At 36.1% G+C, this 17,398-nt stretch overlaps 1 protein-coding gene and 1 long non-coding RNA gene across 4 annotated transcripts in view; one reads left to right on the plus strand and one right to left on the minus strand.

The window, feature by feature from the left end:
- Window positions 1–17,398, minus strand: part of OTOGL (otogelin like) — a 194,826-nt gene that overhangs the window by 101,971 nt on the left and 75,457 nt on the right. For 2 of the 3 annotated variants that reach the window (XM_074375352.1, XM_074375353.1), the window contains 7 exons: window positions 15,408–15,474; window positions 13,647–13,745; window positions 11,888–12,042; window positions 9,671–9,792; window positions 6,105–6,310; window positions 742–869; window positions 274–380 (listed from right to left, as the gene is read on the minus strand). In XM_074375352.1, the coding sequence (XP_074231453.1) occupies window positions 274–380; window positions 742–869; window positions 6,105–6,310; window positions 9,671–9,792; window positions 11,888–12,042; window positions 13,647–13,745; window positions 15,408–15,474 (884 nt within the window). Of the gene's footprint in view, window positions 1–273; window positions 381–741; window positions 870–6,104; window positions 6,311–9,670; window positions 9,793–11,887; window positions 12,043–13,646; window positions 13,746–15,407; window positions 15,475–15,588; window positions 15,664–17,398 lie in introns of those variants that run through there. The other variant, XM_045519426.2, reaches the window with a different exon arrangement.
- LOC141579434 (uncharacterized) overlaps window positions 14,103–17,398 on the plus strand; it is a 41,207-nt gene continuing 37,911 nt past the window's right edge. The window contains exon 1 of the long non-coding RNA XR_012510824.1: window positions 14,103–14,604. This is a non-coding gene — a long non-coding RNA (uncharacterized LOC141579434). The remainder of the gene's footprint in view (window positions 14,605–17,398) is intronic.

Below are 17,398 nucleotides of genomic sequence, written 5' to 3' on the forward strand. Positions count from 1 at the left end.
GAAAAAGAGCCTATAGACATCTCTAGATTCCCAAAAGGGATCAGTGGCCCAAAAATGACATAAGAACTGCTGTATTCTGTTCACATTGCTTATACTAAACACTCAGACTGTACCTCTTCACCAGCAAGGTTTTAATAGCTGTCAGTACAGCTAATGTTTTAGATTTCCTATTCCATTTTGTGAACTGCTGAGATGGTTAAGTTATAGAGTGGTTTTTTACTCTTCTTTTTGGATAAAGAAAATTTTATTGCAAATATTAATCATTTCACTTACTTGCAAAGATCATTAACACAGCTGGCAATATATAAATATGGATCAATATATTCATGGCAGCTCAAAAAGGGAAATTGCAACAGTATCTGACACTTGAAGAAGATTGCCTGTGCAGAAAAAGATGGCAGTCACCAGAACACACTTAATAATATTTATGTACTCTCATTTTTTCTACTGATCTGTTTGCAAGACTCTGTTCTTACCAGGAAAGAGAAAGTAATTTATGACTGTAAATTTTACACAACATTTTTCTGACTATATGTTTTCATAATGAGAACTACTTTTAGGAAACTCATTACATTAATCATTTCTGAAATAATCTTAAAGTTATTCCTGTTGCAGTTACACTTCCTGAATTTAACAGTGTTTAATTATGTTGTTTGCAATAAAAATGCTTAGCATTAAATATACAAATACAATACATGTGTTTAATATTCAACATGCCCAGATTTTTTACATCATACTTACCTCAAATGCTGGCATTCCACTGGAGCATGGATTTGGAAAATCTGAGGGTGTGGGAACACATTTGGTGTCATCCAAAGTTTGCACCGACCAACTATTTGCAAACATAGCAATGTCTTCTGTATAGTCCTCTATTTCACACAAACACACACATAAAAATGTATGTCATAGGATCACTTTCCACAAACACACCATTTATCAACATAAACTTCCTGGTCAGAAAGTTAAACTCAGTAACTTTGTAATTATCAGTGATATTAGACTACAACATTACTTTAGCATAATAAAAATAAATTGAACAAAGCATTAAGTGCCAAATAAAAGCTAGCATCATTGAAGAGAAAAAGCAAACTTCATTGAAGTAACACGGGGAAGGGTTGAAAGCGAATAATACCACATGTGCACCAGCAAAGTACTAGTTAGCCTGCAGTTTGTGCTGGAGAGAGGAGAAAAATATGCATAGAACTAGGAAACATAAGTAAAAATTTGGTATGAAACTTTTCAGAGAGCCCTATCATTCTATTTGACAGTCAGAACCTTACTAAAATTGTAGTTTCATTTTGGTGTTATACAACATGAAAAAAAAATCTTGAGCTCTTGTGGGGATTTCAAAGGACAGTCACACAGATAGTTCAAGAATGGAAAAGACACCTGGAGAAGAAAGGACTAAGAATCTGAATGTGACAACTAGTGCTTCTGAAGATGCTCAGGACAGATTAAGAACCCTGATACTCTCCCAGTGTTATTCAAAGGCAAGATTCAGGAGCTAATAGGCAGAAGCAACAAACTGGCAGTTGTTGGTGAGAGCTCTGGGTGCTCTGCTCCAAATCAAGTTGAAATTGTCTCAGCAGCTGGCCTGAGGACAAGTTCAAGGCCTGACAGGAAAATCAATCCTGCCTGACATTCAGACAAAGGCTGAATCTACCATCTCAAAGACTTAGCAGACCCGAACAGGATGACCTCTCGAATTTCCATCTGACAGCCTTCAGATTAGGGTATTAGCTTGTCCACCATTGAGATTTACAGAGCCACAGGTCCACCACTGATGACCAGCTACTGCATCACTAGAATCAAAATTGCAAGCCAAATATTTGACCACTGTCTCTCAGCATCTTCAAGATAGGAAGATACCTGCCTGCTACTACTGATGGTTGTGAAGATTGTGGGAGTTCATCTATATGAATGCTTTGTTCTTTTAGGATAAAATCCCAAACTCTACTGTGGCCTGGAAGACCTTTCTGATCTGGTCCCTGCACTCCCCCAACCCTTATCTCCTCCACCCGCACCGCCCCCGACCCCTCCTACATCTTCTCCTCCTACTCTTCCTCAACCTACTCCAGTCATATTGGCTTTCTACTGTTATTCCCTCAAGCTCATTTCCATCTTGCTTGTGCTTTTGTTCTTGCATCTCCTCCTTCAAAATTACTCTTCCCTCCCACTTACCCTCTGCTCTCTTCCTTATTCTATTTAGGTGACTATTTAAATATGAGCTCCTTAGAGAAGTCTTCTCTGTCACCAGACACACACTGTTCTATCACTCTTGTTCTGATGTCCTTGTTTATTTTATTTTATTTTATTTTTTTTGGTGGTGGGGGCAGGTAATTAGGTTTATTCATTTTGGAGGAGGCCCTGGGGATTGAACCCAGGACCTCCTATATGCTAAGCATGCGCTCTACCACTTGAGCTATACCCTTTCCCCTGTTCTATCACTCTTAATCTCCTTCTTCCACTTTTTTTATGTCATCTTTTTTTGTCATTGCTCACAAAAATTATATTTTAATCTGTCTCTTTATTTATTGTTTTATTTTGCCTCCCACTACATGAAGGGAGAGGGGCTTGTCTGAGCGGTCCTATTGCTGGATCCCTAGTTTAGTATCTGGTATAGAGTAGGTGCTCGAAATATATTTGCTAAATAAGTGAATGAATAAATAAAAGAGAGTTTGTCATTTTTATTAAATAGATTGTTAGAATCCTAGAACTTTCCAATTTGTCTGGTCCACTTCATTATCTCTGATATTGTTGGAAATGCTGCACACTGAACCAAGCATGGGCCTTGTCTAATATGCATAGTCACATTTCATTTCAAAGCATCATCATTTTTAAAGGTCTGCAGAACCAAAAGTATTTCCTAAAGGCCCATATATTTCCATGTTCATGAACAAATTTTAATGTAACTAAACAACCTGGGCAATCCCTTAAAGTTCACTTTAATTCCAGCTTTTAACTGCATATTTAGCTTTTTTCACTACATTGCATTAATAAAAGAGTCACAAATGTTGGTTATTATGAGACTTTAAATCCATATCAATTGGTGGTCTGGGAGCCTACAAAACTAAAATTAAAATGTTTCATGTAAAATATGCTGCAAATAGAATAACTTATTGTCCATACTGGGACACTTGTGAGAGTGAAAGAGAGACACTATTAATTATTATACTGGGAAAAACAAGAGTAAATCAGGGCTTCTATGCTGATGTGTAGTTAGGTATAGATATGAATTATGAAACCAGAAGCTCAACTAGACAACAAATTAAAATCTTTCTAAAACCACAGTAGTTCTGAAAAGGCTCATTTCTTTGTGAAGTCATCCTTGAAGAATGCACAGGAATGCAGAGAGAAATACAGTTTTAATCACTGTTAAGAAACTATGCATTCAATCAAACTACCTCTCTGCCTCTCAAGATTTATCTAATCAGCAAAGTACAGGCTGAGTTTCAAGAAAATACTAGGCTTCTCAAAGCTCAAGGTAATGCAGCTCACCAGGAGACATTTTCTTGCATTATTACGGCCTGGGAGAAAATCACAGGGCAGGTTCTAGTCACATCCTTATAAATTATTTTAAGTTAGTTTTTTAATTATTATTATTGTTGTTGTTGTTGTTGTTGTTATTACTCTGCTTTACATTGTGCACTAAATAAAATTGTGAAAAAGCTGAAATTCTCTTTAGGCTCCTCCCATATACTTTCCAGGGACTTTCTTACCTTCTGCCAGTTCAGTCATAACTCAGCCCGCTTGTCTCCTGCCAGCCTTTTCCCACTAATAATCTGCTAACACTTCTTTACCTGCTGCCCATTTATCTCCCTGTGGGCAACAATTTTATGTTCCAGGTTATCAAAGTCTGTCTGACTCCTAAATCCTAATCTGAGTCTCTCTGCCTCTAATAAAAGCACATGCTATTTTCTCTCCCGACTTCTATACCATGTTGCCCAGATGTCCTCGGGGAAGTTGCCCGCAGCGGTCTTCTCTCACTCTAACATTGAGAAATGGATTAAGGGTTATTTTTTTCATAAAGCTTTGATACAGAAGAAGAAGAAATCAATAATTGGTTCTGCCCGAGTCCAAAACACTACTTCCTAACATAGTCTCAAGATTCTAAGTTTGTGGACTCTCTCATTCTAAAAACCCAGTTGGCATTCTCTGTGATTGATAAATTAAAACTTGTAATAACATTCCCTCAGTTGAGGACAAGTTCATTTTATTTCAGTTTGAATCCGACAGCTCTTAATATGAGAACTATTGTTAAAACACTTGCATAATTTCAAAAGCATTTTTATGGATCACAAAAGACATAGGAGAGCTTGAAGATATTTTAAAAATTGTTTTTTTGTGTGTGAGGAGTTCGTATTCAACTACATAATCTGTACACCGAAAAATAGCAGGGATGCATTTTAAATAAAGTTTTGTTGATAATTTTTAAAAAAACCAATTGGATGCAAAACACCATTTCATGATGATCTTAATACTGTACATTTGCACTGTGCTCACAGACTTTTGAACATTTTCACTTGCATGTTCTCATTATATCCTCATTAGCTGGGAAATTCTCAGGGTCATTACTATTATCTCCACTTTGCATATAAGAAACTGACTCCTTAAAGCCCTGCTCTTTAGCTGCTAGTAAACTAATCCTGATGAAGCACTATCCATCCTGGGGATATGTTTGCATTTTAACAAGAGCCTCTTGAAGCAATGTCTTTAATCAAACATTTTCATGTTAGCACCATTACAGGCTTATTGAGAACACTTGGAAATTATTATAAATTAGCTAAAATGTTTTCACTGTTAACTCTGTGCCAAGCCAGGCACCGTATTAAGTATCTTGCATGTTATCTCCTTTAATCCTTGCAACTCTGTGGAGTATATACTATTTGTATATTATTAAACTTAGAAAGTTTGGTAAGTGACAAAGCAGAATTTGAATCCCACAGTCTGACTCCAGAACCCACACCCTAAGCAGAACTTTCATTCCCTTAAAACATATGGGTGACTCTTTTCTATTAATTTTATAATATAAAACAAAAAAGTATTATATAGCACTTTACAGATTAAAAGTCAAATTCTCTCATATTTATCTAGCAAAGGATTGGGAGCCAGATGGATCTGTAACCTGATGGCACCATTTATAAGCTGTGTTACATTGGTCACAATACCTTGTGTCTTCATTGCAATATTAAGAAAATACCACTCACCTTACAGGATGTTGGAAGAGCTGGGAATATTATAGGTATGTGCTCATATCAACTTTTATTGTAAATAGTATCAAGGTATGTTATTATTGTTATTAGTGATGCTGTGATTTCAGAATTATTTGATCCCTGTTTTTCAGCTGAAGAAACGGAGCTAATTAAATGAGATGCCTCAAATTATAAAATTTATGAGTTGGAACAAGATTCAAAATGAGGTCTTCTGGTACTAAGAACAGTATTCTTTCTTACTGCACCTTTATATGTGGACCTAAATCATGATTGTGCTCTGTAATTCTCTTATTCTGTTGCCACTGCACACCTGTATTGAAACAGAACCCATTTTTAATAGCTCACTGAGATTAGTTTCATGACTTAGAATGAATGGATGAATGAATAATACATACATCATTATACACGAATAAAATCTTTCTAAGTTATTATTCAACCTTAAAAATTCTGCTCACATCTTATTATATTTAAAAAACTATTATTTGGCAGTCATTTAATTTATTCCTATCAAGACTGGATGCCAAATATCTTTTGCCCAAAAGTAGACAGATTTGCCCCAAGTGGCTCTGAATCACTGAAATATAAGCCCCAAGAAAGGAGTTTTTGTCTTGCTTACTGATGTATCCCAAGTTTCTACAACAGTGCCAGGTACAAAGTAAGTGCTCAATTAACATTTGTTACATGAATAAGACCTGGCCTGCATTAATTTAACAAATGTAAACTAGTTGACAGACTTCAAGAATGATACAAAACATTTTCCTATTCAATGATAGTTACCATTTTTACCCAGCCTGGACAAGCTGTGCCCTTCTAGGTACGAATAGCGTGATCAGTGAAGGACGAAGACCTCAGACGTACCTCCCACTTCTTCAGCTCCACCTACGTACGTACCTTGCTGAATGATGAAATCATCTGATTGAATGCTGTTGTAGTTTGCACACAGGCCACACGATTTCCCTTTATGCTCCTCAGACAGCTTGAGGTAAATTCCAGATACTCCATCCCAAGCCAATGAAAAACCAAAGGTTGTTTTCACCAGAATATAGTCAGCTAGTTTCTCAATGAAAACCTGTCCAATTGTCTGAGGCAACGTTAAACTTGAAAAATAGAACAAAGGCAGTCTCAGAATTATGATGAAGGCTCAATTATAGATGATCTATCTCTTTCTTAAAGTAACTGAGACTTAAATAAAAGGTAGTTATTATTCAAAATTACTGAATAAGCTATACAATTAGATGTTCCAAGCAACCATTCAAAGGAAATCTTAACATTTTTGAGATTTTAATATTGAAAGAAGACAACAAAAATGATACCTGTTGCCTCACAGTGATTAAGATTTTTATACTTATAATTGGATGCTTCTTTCAAACACCCCCAAAATACACTTCTGCTAAGTATCAGTGATTTTTAAAATCTGGACAATACGAATCTATTTAGAATAATGAGAGCTAAATATGTTGATATTTTTATCTAGAGAGTTCAAGAGAATCTAAAAATGCTCTTCAACAATTTTGAAGTAAGAACAAACAATGGTCAAAATATGTAAACATATTGCTTGAGTGCTGACTTTGTTTAATTTTGTTTTAAACTTTGCTGTAAGGAAATAAGAGCTTCTATCCCCAAAATGTCACCCTGGTAAAAGTCATTATTTTCCAAGTAAAATATGTCTGGGCATGATTATAATTTACATTTTTAATACTGCAAAGTACATTATTAGAAATATAAAATAATTTTTCATACAGTATTGCATAAGGATTATATTCATAATTTTAAAATTGCATATAATTTGGCCTATTTAAGCAAAGGTAACATTGAGTATTTAAACTTCTCATCTAATATCTAGCCTTTCCACTTTTTCCAAGCATGTACACATACAAAGGAAGTGGGAGACACACGAGAACTAAAGAAAACTAAACAATTGGACATCTTAAAAGCACAGTAAGTTGCCTAGAATGCTTCTGAAAAAAACACTGTTCTTCCCATCTAAAAGTATTACAGAAAAGAGCAGGTGCTGATAATTAAAGAAATGAAAGGAAAAAAGTCACTTTTACTAAAATCACCACACTAACTGAAAATTATAAACTATAATGTAAGTGAGGTGAGAAATTAGTAGGAACATTCATCAGTTCTCTCAAAAACTTCAAATTAGTGAGTTCCTCTCCAGGAAGAACATGGCTATATGAAACAAAGACTATAAAACTAAAGATACTCTTTAACAAAGAGGTAGTCCTTAAAGAAATAATTCAAAATATCTGTGATCATTTGCACAAATATGTTTGCAGATAATTTTTATAGAGATTCAGTTTTAAGAATAAAAAAAATTATAATTTACATTGGAGAATAAATAGGAAGTCTTTACTGCCATAACCTAGTCTTATTAAAAATTACAAACAAAAGGAATTCATTTTAAATTCATAGAAGTAAGCATGAATAATGTTGTTTAATTGCAAGTTTATAAAAGCTATATTTGAAAAAAGTGAATCATGCTTTACAGAGACATTCCATAGCAATGGGATGTTCATCATGTGAAGGTACAGTTGTTCTGCTGTGTGTTCTTTGGTTTGGTCATTTATCATGTGACCTCTTTCACAGTAAATTTGATTAAATACACAATTTTTAAAAACAGAAGGTGCATAACTGTGATATCTACATACAGTTGGCTACATCTAGATGTCTATAACATAAAAAGGTGCTAGTAATGATGGAAGATATAGTAAAAATTAATCTCTCATAAATTTATGGAGAAAATGGCAGGAAACAATAACACAAATGAAAATGAATGCACAGATTAATACTGAAAATTATTGATGGGTTCATATGTACCAAAACCCTTCATTTCACAGGGGAGAGAACTGAAGTCCAGAGAGGTAAGGTGTAATGTGCAGAGCCTCACACACTTGATTTCATTTTGGTAAACATTTCTCTAGCACCTGCTATGAGTGAGGCCCCAGGCCTGGTACAGCATTATTATAAGCAACTTAGCTGAATAGTAAGAAAGCTATCCTCTTTCTATCATACAAATGGACATCTTCAAAGAAATATTTTCTCTGAGTTAAAATTTAAATATTATGTCATAGATTTAACAAAGGGTTGGTGTTCTTGAAAATCTACTTGAATGGTATTTTTGTTATATAAAACATACTAATTTTTAAAGTGCCCATTGTGTTACCCAAAATCCCATATAAGAAATCCTAGAGTACTATTTAAATTAAGCTCCAAGAAATAATATATAAATGTATTATCTTCCAATTCAAATGGCTAAGCTTTCTTTTATAAGAAAAAGGAAAATACAGAATTCAGTTGATCAAGAAAAGAAGCCTGAGAGAAGCAGAGGGGTTGCCTGGCTGGGATAAAGCCGGGCTCAGTGCCTGGCTCCCCTGGTGCTCCATCCAAAGCCCTTTCTGCTCTCACCTGCTGCCTCTTGAGGAGTCTGACAAAAAGGCACATAGGTTGGTACAGTCATTGCACTGTAAAGAATCCCCATGATTCAAGCACTTGCTGGTAAATTCTGAATGATGGATAGAATTGTTACACCACACATTTTATTTTCCCTGACATAATTCAGTCAAGAAATACTCAAAATTGAGCATATCTATACTCCCTTGGATTGGAAGGTAGATTATTCCATAGTACTCCTAATTTAAAATGTACAAACCTTTCCAACAAATAAACACCCCCTTCCCCCTAAGTTCTGGGCCTAGTAGTGGGCCCCTCTCTTACCCATTCAAGAAGACCAGTTATTTACTGGCTCTGACTCTTTGTCAGAACCAGTGAAACAGTGGGAAATCTTGAGTGACTCGCAAACCTGATTCACACAAATTTGGCAAGGGCTTTCAGAAGTTTTGTTTTATTTTATTTTTCTGTTTTAGAAAGGAAGGAAGGAAGAAAAGAAAGAAAGAAAGAAAGAAAGAAAGAAAGAAAGAAAGAAAGAAAGAAAGAAAGAAAGAAAGAAAGAAAGAAAGAAAGAAAGAAAGAAAGAAAGAAAGAAAGAAAGAAAGGAAAGAAAGAAAAGAAAGAAAGAAAAGAAAGAAAGAAAGGAAGAAAGAAAGGAAGGAAAGGAGGAAGGAAGGAAAGGAGGAAGGAAGGGAGAAAATGAAGGAAGGGAGAAAATGAAGGAAGGAAGGATTTTTTAAAGAGGGCAAAAAATAATTGAAGAGTTGAACTATGAGAATTTCTCCCGAATCTCTCTTACAAGTAGATGTAATAATCTTGTCTCTACCTATATAAACACATTTGTATCCTGTACAAACATTAGGAAAGTTAAACTGTTTGACTCCTGGCCTCCTGGCTGGCCCCAGAGCCTACTGAGATGTTGATGTCTGAACGCCATCACTGTAAGAAGACTGTTGGAGAAGAAATCTTCTCTTCCTACTCTCCTATTCACTTCCAGTGTGAGATGTTTGGAAATTCTGTTAATCCATGATGTTATTTTCATTATATCATTTATCATATCTTACCTGATCCCATTCTTTTTTATTTCATGCCCATAAATTCGAATTTCCTCTTGGTCTGAAAAGAACAAGCTGATTGACCGATAACAATAATACACTGAACCAAGGCACTTAGGGCTGTTATGAACCTTTAAAGAAGAAAAAAGAGAAAGCATAGGAACCAACAACAATATATATACATATATGCCTTCCTCTGAGTTACTAAATTCACAATATGTGTCTATAATTCGATAGCATCATTAGTCCCATGACACTTTACAAAATTATAACTACATTTAGGAATTTCAAGAGAAAAAAAAATTACCTCAGAAATTGGACAATTTACCTCAGTAATTGCCTTTGGGGAGCCAGACTTCAGCTGAGGTCAAGGAGTGAGGGAAAGAAGGGGCAATTTTTGTGCTTTGTATGCCTTGATGAAATATTTTAAACTAAGTACATATACTATTTTCATAAAAATAAAATTGAATTCAAAGAAGAAAAAGAAAATAATCAGGAATATAAAAAAGGAAATAGGCATGAAGGTATTTATTAATGCACATCTTTTAAAATACTGAAAATATTTTAAAATCTAAATTTTAAAGCAGGGTATAATTAAATAAATGCAGTATTCCATAGTTGGAACAAATACAGCTAACACAATTTGTGTTTGTCAAGAATATCTAACATGGAAGAAAATTCTTGAAATAGTATTAGGTAAAAATATAGGACAGAAAATTATATGCAGTATAATTTCAATTTTATAAATGTGTATAAAATCCAGAGGAAAAAGTCTAGAAGGAAAGTTATGAAGCCATTAGGACTGGTAAATTTTTTTTTTAATTATTATTATTTTTTTTTTTTTTTTTAGGACTGGTAAATCTTGACTGATAAATCTAATGTTATTTTTTGGACTTCTCTGAATTTTTCAGATTTTCTACAAAAGTGAACAACTTTTATAATCAGGGGAAATATGGCCTTTAAGGTAAATGGATTTGCTTTTGTGAAAGCAAATTCTACCAACCAAGACAGGGCGAAGTAGAAACGATATCTATTAACTCTGGAAGCACAGTTCAGCATTGTGTGTTCTTATCACACAATTATCTCGTTGACACCTTAGTCCTGGAAAGGGTGAGACACTAGACAAGAACATTTCAATGAGAGAGTCAGAAAGTGTCTGACTGATAAACCCAGCAACTCCTACCCAGAGTGGAGGAGTAAAGGACAACAGAGGACTGAGAGCAAGAGCTCTCTAAGACCCGAAGATGTATTCCACTATCTCCCCGATTCTTATTCTTATTCCCCATAAGTTAACTTTCAATAGACTTTATTTCCTTTCTGGGTCTCAAGGATTTGTTGCTCTTAAAAAGCTTCAGGGCCTACGTTTCAGTATTTGCCTCATCTAAAAGAGCAGGAGAATTGAGGCAACTCCAACATAAGTCAGAAGGAATTCAACAACAGAGATTCAAGCAAATGATAAATATGCAGGGTCTAAGCTTTAGAACAGGACAGTACTGCAGTTTTCTTCTTGTGCTTTGAGATACCTGGAAATTCAGTGGAAGACAGTCCGGAAAAGAGTTCCCTGCCTTCCTTACTTCAACCAGAGCCACTCTGCAGCTCACATTTTGAGATGTCTCCTACAAGTTCTTTTGAAGCAAGAATTCTGCAACTAAGCACCAACTCTCTGAGTTCAATCATATTGTATCAATCTACCTAACAACTAGCTGTCTGTCTCCATATCCTCCAGCCTGTGTCTATGTAATTCATATACCCCATTTCATAAACGCCAGCCTCCAGTTCCTACTTAGGAGTGTTGTTTTAACAAATTAATCCAGGTGGGCATCACACTGAAAGTGTCAAGAAGAAAACAAACTTGAGTAACATGACTGGTGCCTGAACCCACCCCCTTTTCAAAATGATCAAATAGAACCTGAACAATGGGTGTATCAACTGGAGTTAATACTATGACATCCATCATATAGACATTTCTGCATTGCCTACAAGTCCTTCCCACATGGATTCAAACCCTTCTTCTTCAGTCCTAGGCCCCATCTCCATAGAACTAGACTCAGTATAGCTAAAGATTTAGTCCATCCCATTCAGAACCAGCCCCTCTCCTGTCCCAGTCAGGGCCCTAAATATTCATGCTGTGATTAATATATAGTTTCCATCATTTTCCCAGTACTTGAAAAATACAGACTTGCTCAGAAATTATTTTTTAGTGAGTTATGTCCTAGGATCACCTACCCATACAGTGTACCGAGGCTCCAAGTTACCACAGTCCTTTGCGAAAATGTAAGAACAGTTTCCTGGGAAATAGTAGTAGATGCCATCAAAAGTTTCAAAGTGGTACTGTCCCCAGGTTTTGCAAATCCCATCTCTGCCATTGCCCATATTTGGCACTGAAAAAAATAGGATAATATTTAGTAGAATAAAACAAATTATGCCCATTTCTGGCAAGGTTCAATCATGGTAGGTGATTCTAAATTTCATTAAAATAAATGTCTTCCTCTTTAGTGGTTAATATCACAGGAAAAAATATCTAACATAGAATTTATTAGCTGCTCTCAAAACTACCAAACTCTCCTCCCGCCCCCCAAAAAATTCTCTCCAAGTTGTTTTGAAGAAAGGATTTATGTTGGAAGCGTCCTTAATTCTGCTTCCAAAGAAAGACACTGGAAGAGAGGAAGAGAGGGGAGAATTATACAGTAAAAGGAGGGGATAGTGATAAAACAAATATAATAGCTCAGAAAGAAAGAAATGTCACCGCTAAGTGTCCTAAAAATTAACATTGGCGGCATTACAGTGTCCTAGTCTCCATAATTCTTTCAAAAATTACTTAACAGTGTCCATGGAGAAAATTAACCACTAACCAAAAAAATCATGTTTATATGTCTGGGACCTGGGGATGGGGAACATTAGTCACCCAAAGTATGCTGGAATTTAGGAATTCATGACCTCAAACTGGTCAAATTATAAGCAATGTTCATCTGAAGTCTCCAACTTCATCTCCTGTTGTCTTCGTGCCTCTCTCCCTTTGTGCTTTTGTGGATAGCCCTCTATACTATTTTGATTTTCTAGACCCTTCTTTCTAAAATAATATGGAAAACCGTGGCTTTTACTGAGCACTCAATATGTGGAACTGATATTAAGACATTAGAGCATGTTAATATACTCCCATAGGGAGTACAAAGATAAGGCACAATCATAAAGATAAAGTATAAAATTATCTTTTCTTTTTATAATTTTTACCTAAATTTATTAACCTTGGCCAACTTTGGCCTTTTCAGGAAAAAACTTAGAGTGATTCATTACTCAGGCAGTCTTCTCTGCCGGTCTGCCTTAGTTCTGTTGCATATTTTCATAAAATCTGTACTTCCCTTTATGACACATGTCACAGTGTAATTACTGTATATCTGTTGTGTGTTGGCCCCTCCTCTAGACTGTCATCCCCAAGAAGGCAGGAACATGTCTACATTATTCACTATTGTATCCCCAGTGCCCAGCCCTGGGATCCTGTGGATGCTTGATAAATACTCACTAAACAAATGAATATTTTCTGGTCCTAATTGACATAGGGTCCTATTCTAGACATGATGGATAAAGTATTTTTGAGAACCTTCTGCCTCTGAAGAGGTCTCAATACTATTTTCTCTTTTAGGTACAGAATATTCCATTAATTCAAAGTAAAAAAGAATAAGTGGCTCCAAATAACAAATCTAATTTATAAAGCAAAAGAGAGATGAATGAAAACCTGGTTTTAATGGGATGGTACTATCTGAAGTGGAAAAAACACCTGAGGAAATAGCAGAGATCAGTGAGAAGGGAAAGTAGGCATATCTATTTTCTTTTATATTATCTCTAAATTACTGGGATTGAATCGTGGACACTCTAGTTAATACACAATATATTATAACTCCCAGTGGATGAACACTAGTACAGCAAATTATACTTCATGTTCTCTGCAGCGTCTCATAATTCTCTCATAAGTATCCCTGAAACTTACCAATCTGGCACCGGGTCCCAAGTGCCTGAAATATTTGACAGTCACATGTACCAGTCTTAGAACAGAAAGCTCCGTTAAGGCATTCATGAGGACAAGAGCCTGAAGGGCAAACAATAAATTATCTTCTGGTGTGCATCAGTTCTTATAAACATAATCCATCAAGATTTAGCTTGGACTAACTGTAACCTCCGTTAACTCCAACAGAACCCTGGGCCTGTTGCCTGGATGAGCTAAGGAATCAAGCCCCTCAAGTCTCTATCTAGTTCATTTCATTATGTGCTGTGAAACAAGAAAGACAGGCTTTCACATCTCAAACTACCCTGAGAGCAAAGGTCAGCATCCTTCAAGCAATTGAAAGGTCAAGTTCCCATGTAAGGAATCCCTGTCCCAGATGATGAGAACCAGAAATACACAAGCTGCAGATGATTCCCTTGACGGAGTCTGGCACTGGCTGCACGTCTGATCGGCTACTTCTCCAGGAGCAAGTGTTGTATTCAAGAATAATGTCCGTCGTTAGTCGAGGGATCAGGCAAAATATAAAACTCAAAAAGAAATTCCCATTTTTTTTAAGAAAGTGATTAAACACTGCATTTGAAGTTTGTGTATTAATCCTCAGGCTTAGCTGCAAATAATACATTCCTTCTGACCCACAGCTAATTTTAACGGGAAAGAAGCCAAAGTTGCGGCTGGTCATCACCAAAAATACTCTTTCTTTCACGGAAAGAAAAATAGTCACAAAGGATTATGTTGAAAAAAGGAAGAAAGAAACCATGAGCTCCTGAGTGAGTTTTAAAAATGCAAATGAATCACAGGGAAAATTTTTCCTCTAATAAGGAGAGAACAAGAGACAACTGGCAAAACTCAAGCAGGAAGGATTTAACTAACACAGCAAGAGAACAAGACAACGCCTTTGAGTGACCATGAAGTATTACTAAAGACTGGCCCTCTCTGGAATATGGTAAGGTCATGAAAGCACTTATCTAATTACAGTATTTTAACCACATTTCTGTGAGAAAGGCAAGAATTAAAAAACTCTATTATCCTTTCACCTTAAGAATCATTGATCTAAAATGTCTCTGCATCTAAATTAGATACGCAACTCTCTAAGCATGTCTTAACTGAGGAGAAATGAGCTGTTTCAACTTTGATCATAAGTATAGATTAAAAATGATGTTTTTCATAAACTTAAATGCAGTTTTTTTCCCCCTAAGGGGCATATCGCTCTTCAAATTCTATCTCAGAACACAATCTTGTATTTTCCTATGAATAAATGTCGAAGTAATTACATAAGCAAGTGTATCTCCTTCAAAAATTTATTTACTGCTCTGTTCATTCTCCGGAAAAGAAATATCAAGCCAAAACTAGTTAGGAATCCTTGCTATTTTAAATGCAAAGAAAAATTAAAATTGAATTTCAACTAATTAACATTCTGCTTAATGGAAATGGGAAAGTGGTTAAGCAAAAACAGCAAGGTCAAAGAACTGAGGGGCAAGTAATTGATTCAGAAAAAAAGGTTCTGATACCCGGTGATATCTTTCTTGGCAGTATAGTTATCAGCTTGGTCTAACTGTTATCCCCACTTATTTCCAAATATAATTCACATTTCTATATGAAGTAAACTTAAACTCCTACTTAGTATTATTACCGCCCTGGCTCAGTTTCCTTCATGCATTATGTGAAAGTCATAGAGAGTTGATTCAATATATCCCCCAAAGGGGTCTTTTGAGAAAGCAAGTGCAAAAACACAGACGCAGCACTGACCTTTTATTTTGCTCTCACCCCAATTAATAGCTTCATGGAAGAAATATCTTGGAGAAGTTGCTTCAAACTTTAAAAGAAAGAAATAAGAATTAAAGAGAATTAAATTATTTAATTCAAGCCAAACATGTAAATTGGAAAATCTGGAAAACAGCTACACACACAGAAATTATAAAGTGCTTACTCCATATTTCCCCGGGTTATCGAGGCAAAATCTTGGAGAGGCAGACAGGACTCCTTTTGGCTTGTAGTTAGAAGATCTGACTTCAAGGTTTGGTTTGGTTTCTTACAGGGATTTGAGAAGTCCTTTACCCTCCCCGACCTCAGTTCTGCCTCCCTGCCCTTTGTGGAAAGAGTCTGGTTGGACCCTAATCTTTGCATTGACTGTTTTGCCTGCAGAACTAGCAGTTTTTGTTTTTGTTTTTGATACTTACAAGTGCGAATAGGTCTGGAGAGAATGCATGGGGCCAATGGACCAAAAGACAGTGATGTACCCCCTGCCTACAGACCCATCTGTGCAGACACTACCCACAGAAGCCTCTGTTGCTGAAGTATGTGTCACCCTCAGTCTCCAAAGAGCTGACACTTAAATGTTCATAGAACATTTAAATGTGTCTTTTTATAGAGCACCAGACACGTAAGGATAGTCATTAAGAGATGAATTATAGAATTAAATGGATCTGGAGTAAAGTCCTGATCCTGCCACGACTTACTCTAAGGCAAGTTCCTTAACCTCTTAGTGCCTTCTTTTACTCATCTGTAAAATGGGAACAGTGATACATACTTCACTCAGTAGTTATAACAATAAATAAAACCATGTATGTAAAGATTCCAGCGTAATGCCTCACAAAGAAAATTAGCAAGAAAGAGACATCTAAGCAACCCAGATAAAACCATAAGATTTTTAGAGATCAATATGGATTAGTAGAAAATAACTGGATTATTGTAACTAATTGATAATGGATTTTTTTTCCAACTCAATGCCAATTTAGTGTATGGTCTGGGGCAATGTCTTTGCCAATAGCATTTTTACATTCACCAGAAAAACACACATTCCCAAAATTTGCCACATAATTGTCAAATCAAGTACCAGATGATGTTAGAAAAACTGGAAAGAGGGAAGGCTAAGAAAAAAGAGGGGTAAGGAATGTGACTTCAGACACAAACTCCTTTCTCAACATATTCTGGTTTCCTTCCCACATGGTAACGTTTTGTTTTTGTATTTTTCCCTGCAGTACCTTTTTTTTTTTTTTTTTAACAGAAAAACCTTCCTTATGACAGACAAAAGACCTTCCACACTCTCTCACCACTTCAAGGCTCTTTTCTAAAGTCCTTGGCCTCCAACATGGCTCCAAGTTCATTGTTTCCTGCTCTCATTCCTCTCAGGTTTTGCCCTCACTGTTCAATCTCCTCTTCTCACCCTTTCCTCTCTCTCCAAACTAAGTCAGACTCACAAGTCTATGACCTTGATGCCTCCAAGACAAGTCTTATTCTCTCTTCAGCCACATTGTCTCCAACTGTCTAACCTAACACAACCACCAGTATTACTGGGCACCAAAGTCTTCTTAGTTTGGCTCTAGCGAATCATCTCTGATGCTCACTGAAAACTGATTTGAACTCTGTCTTATACAGGCTTACATTTATAATTGGGAGCTCTTTTATTTTTTATGTCATGTAAATAACGGCAGATAACTGGTGGTGTCTTAGATTTGAGGAGCAATTTACAGAAATGACTTCTTTACGGGCCTACCTCTGCTAGACGCTGAGTTTCTAGACAGCAAGCACTGCTCTGCACGGGCGTGTCTCTGGCACGCCCCTTGCATGTCCACAACAAATACCAAATGAACCAAAAATAGACATTATGCAAACAGGAGTGATCTGCTGCCCGAAGCTGTTTAGAACCAGGACTATAAAATGTTCTATTGAAGCCCCTCCCCACATCCTCTGGGCCCACCTTCACTTCACCTGCATCTGGGTTTCTGGGCAAATTGAGA

This window comes from Camelus bactrianus, chromosome 12 (assembly GCF_048773025.1).
Source record: "Camelus bactrianus isolate YW-2024 breed Bactrian camel chromosome 12, ASM4877302v1, whole genome shotgun sequence".
In the NCBI taxonomy this organism is placed as follows: Eukaryota; Metazoa; Chordata; class Mammalia; order Artiodactyla; family Camelidae; genus Camelus; species Camelus bactrianus.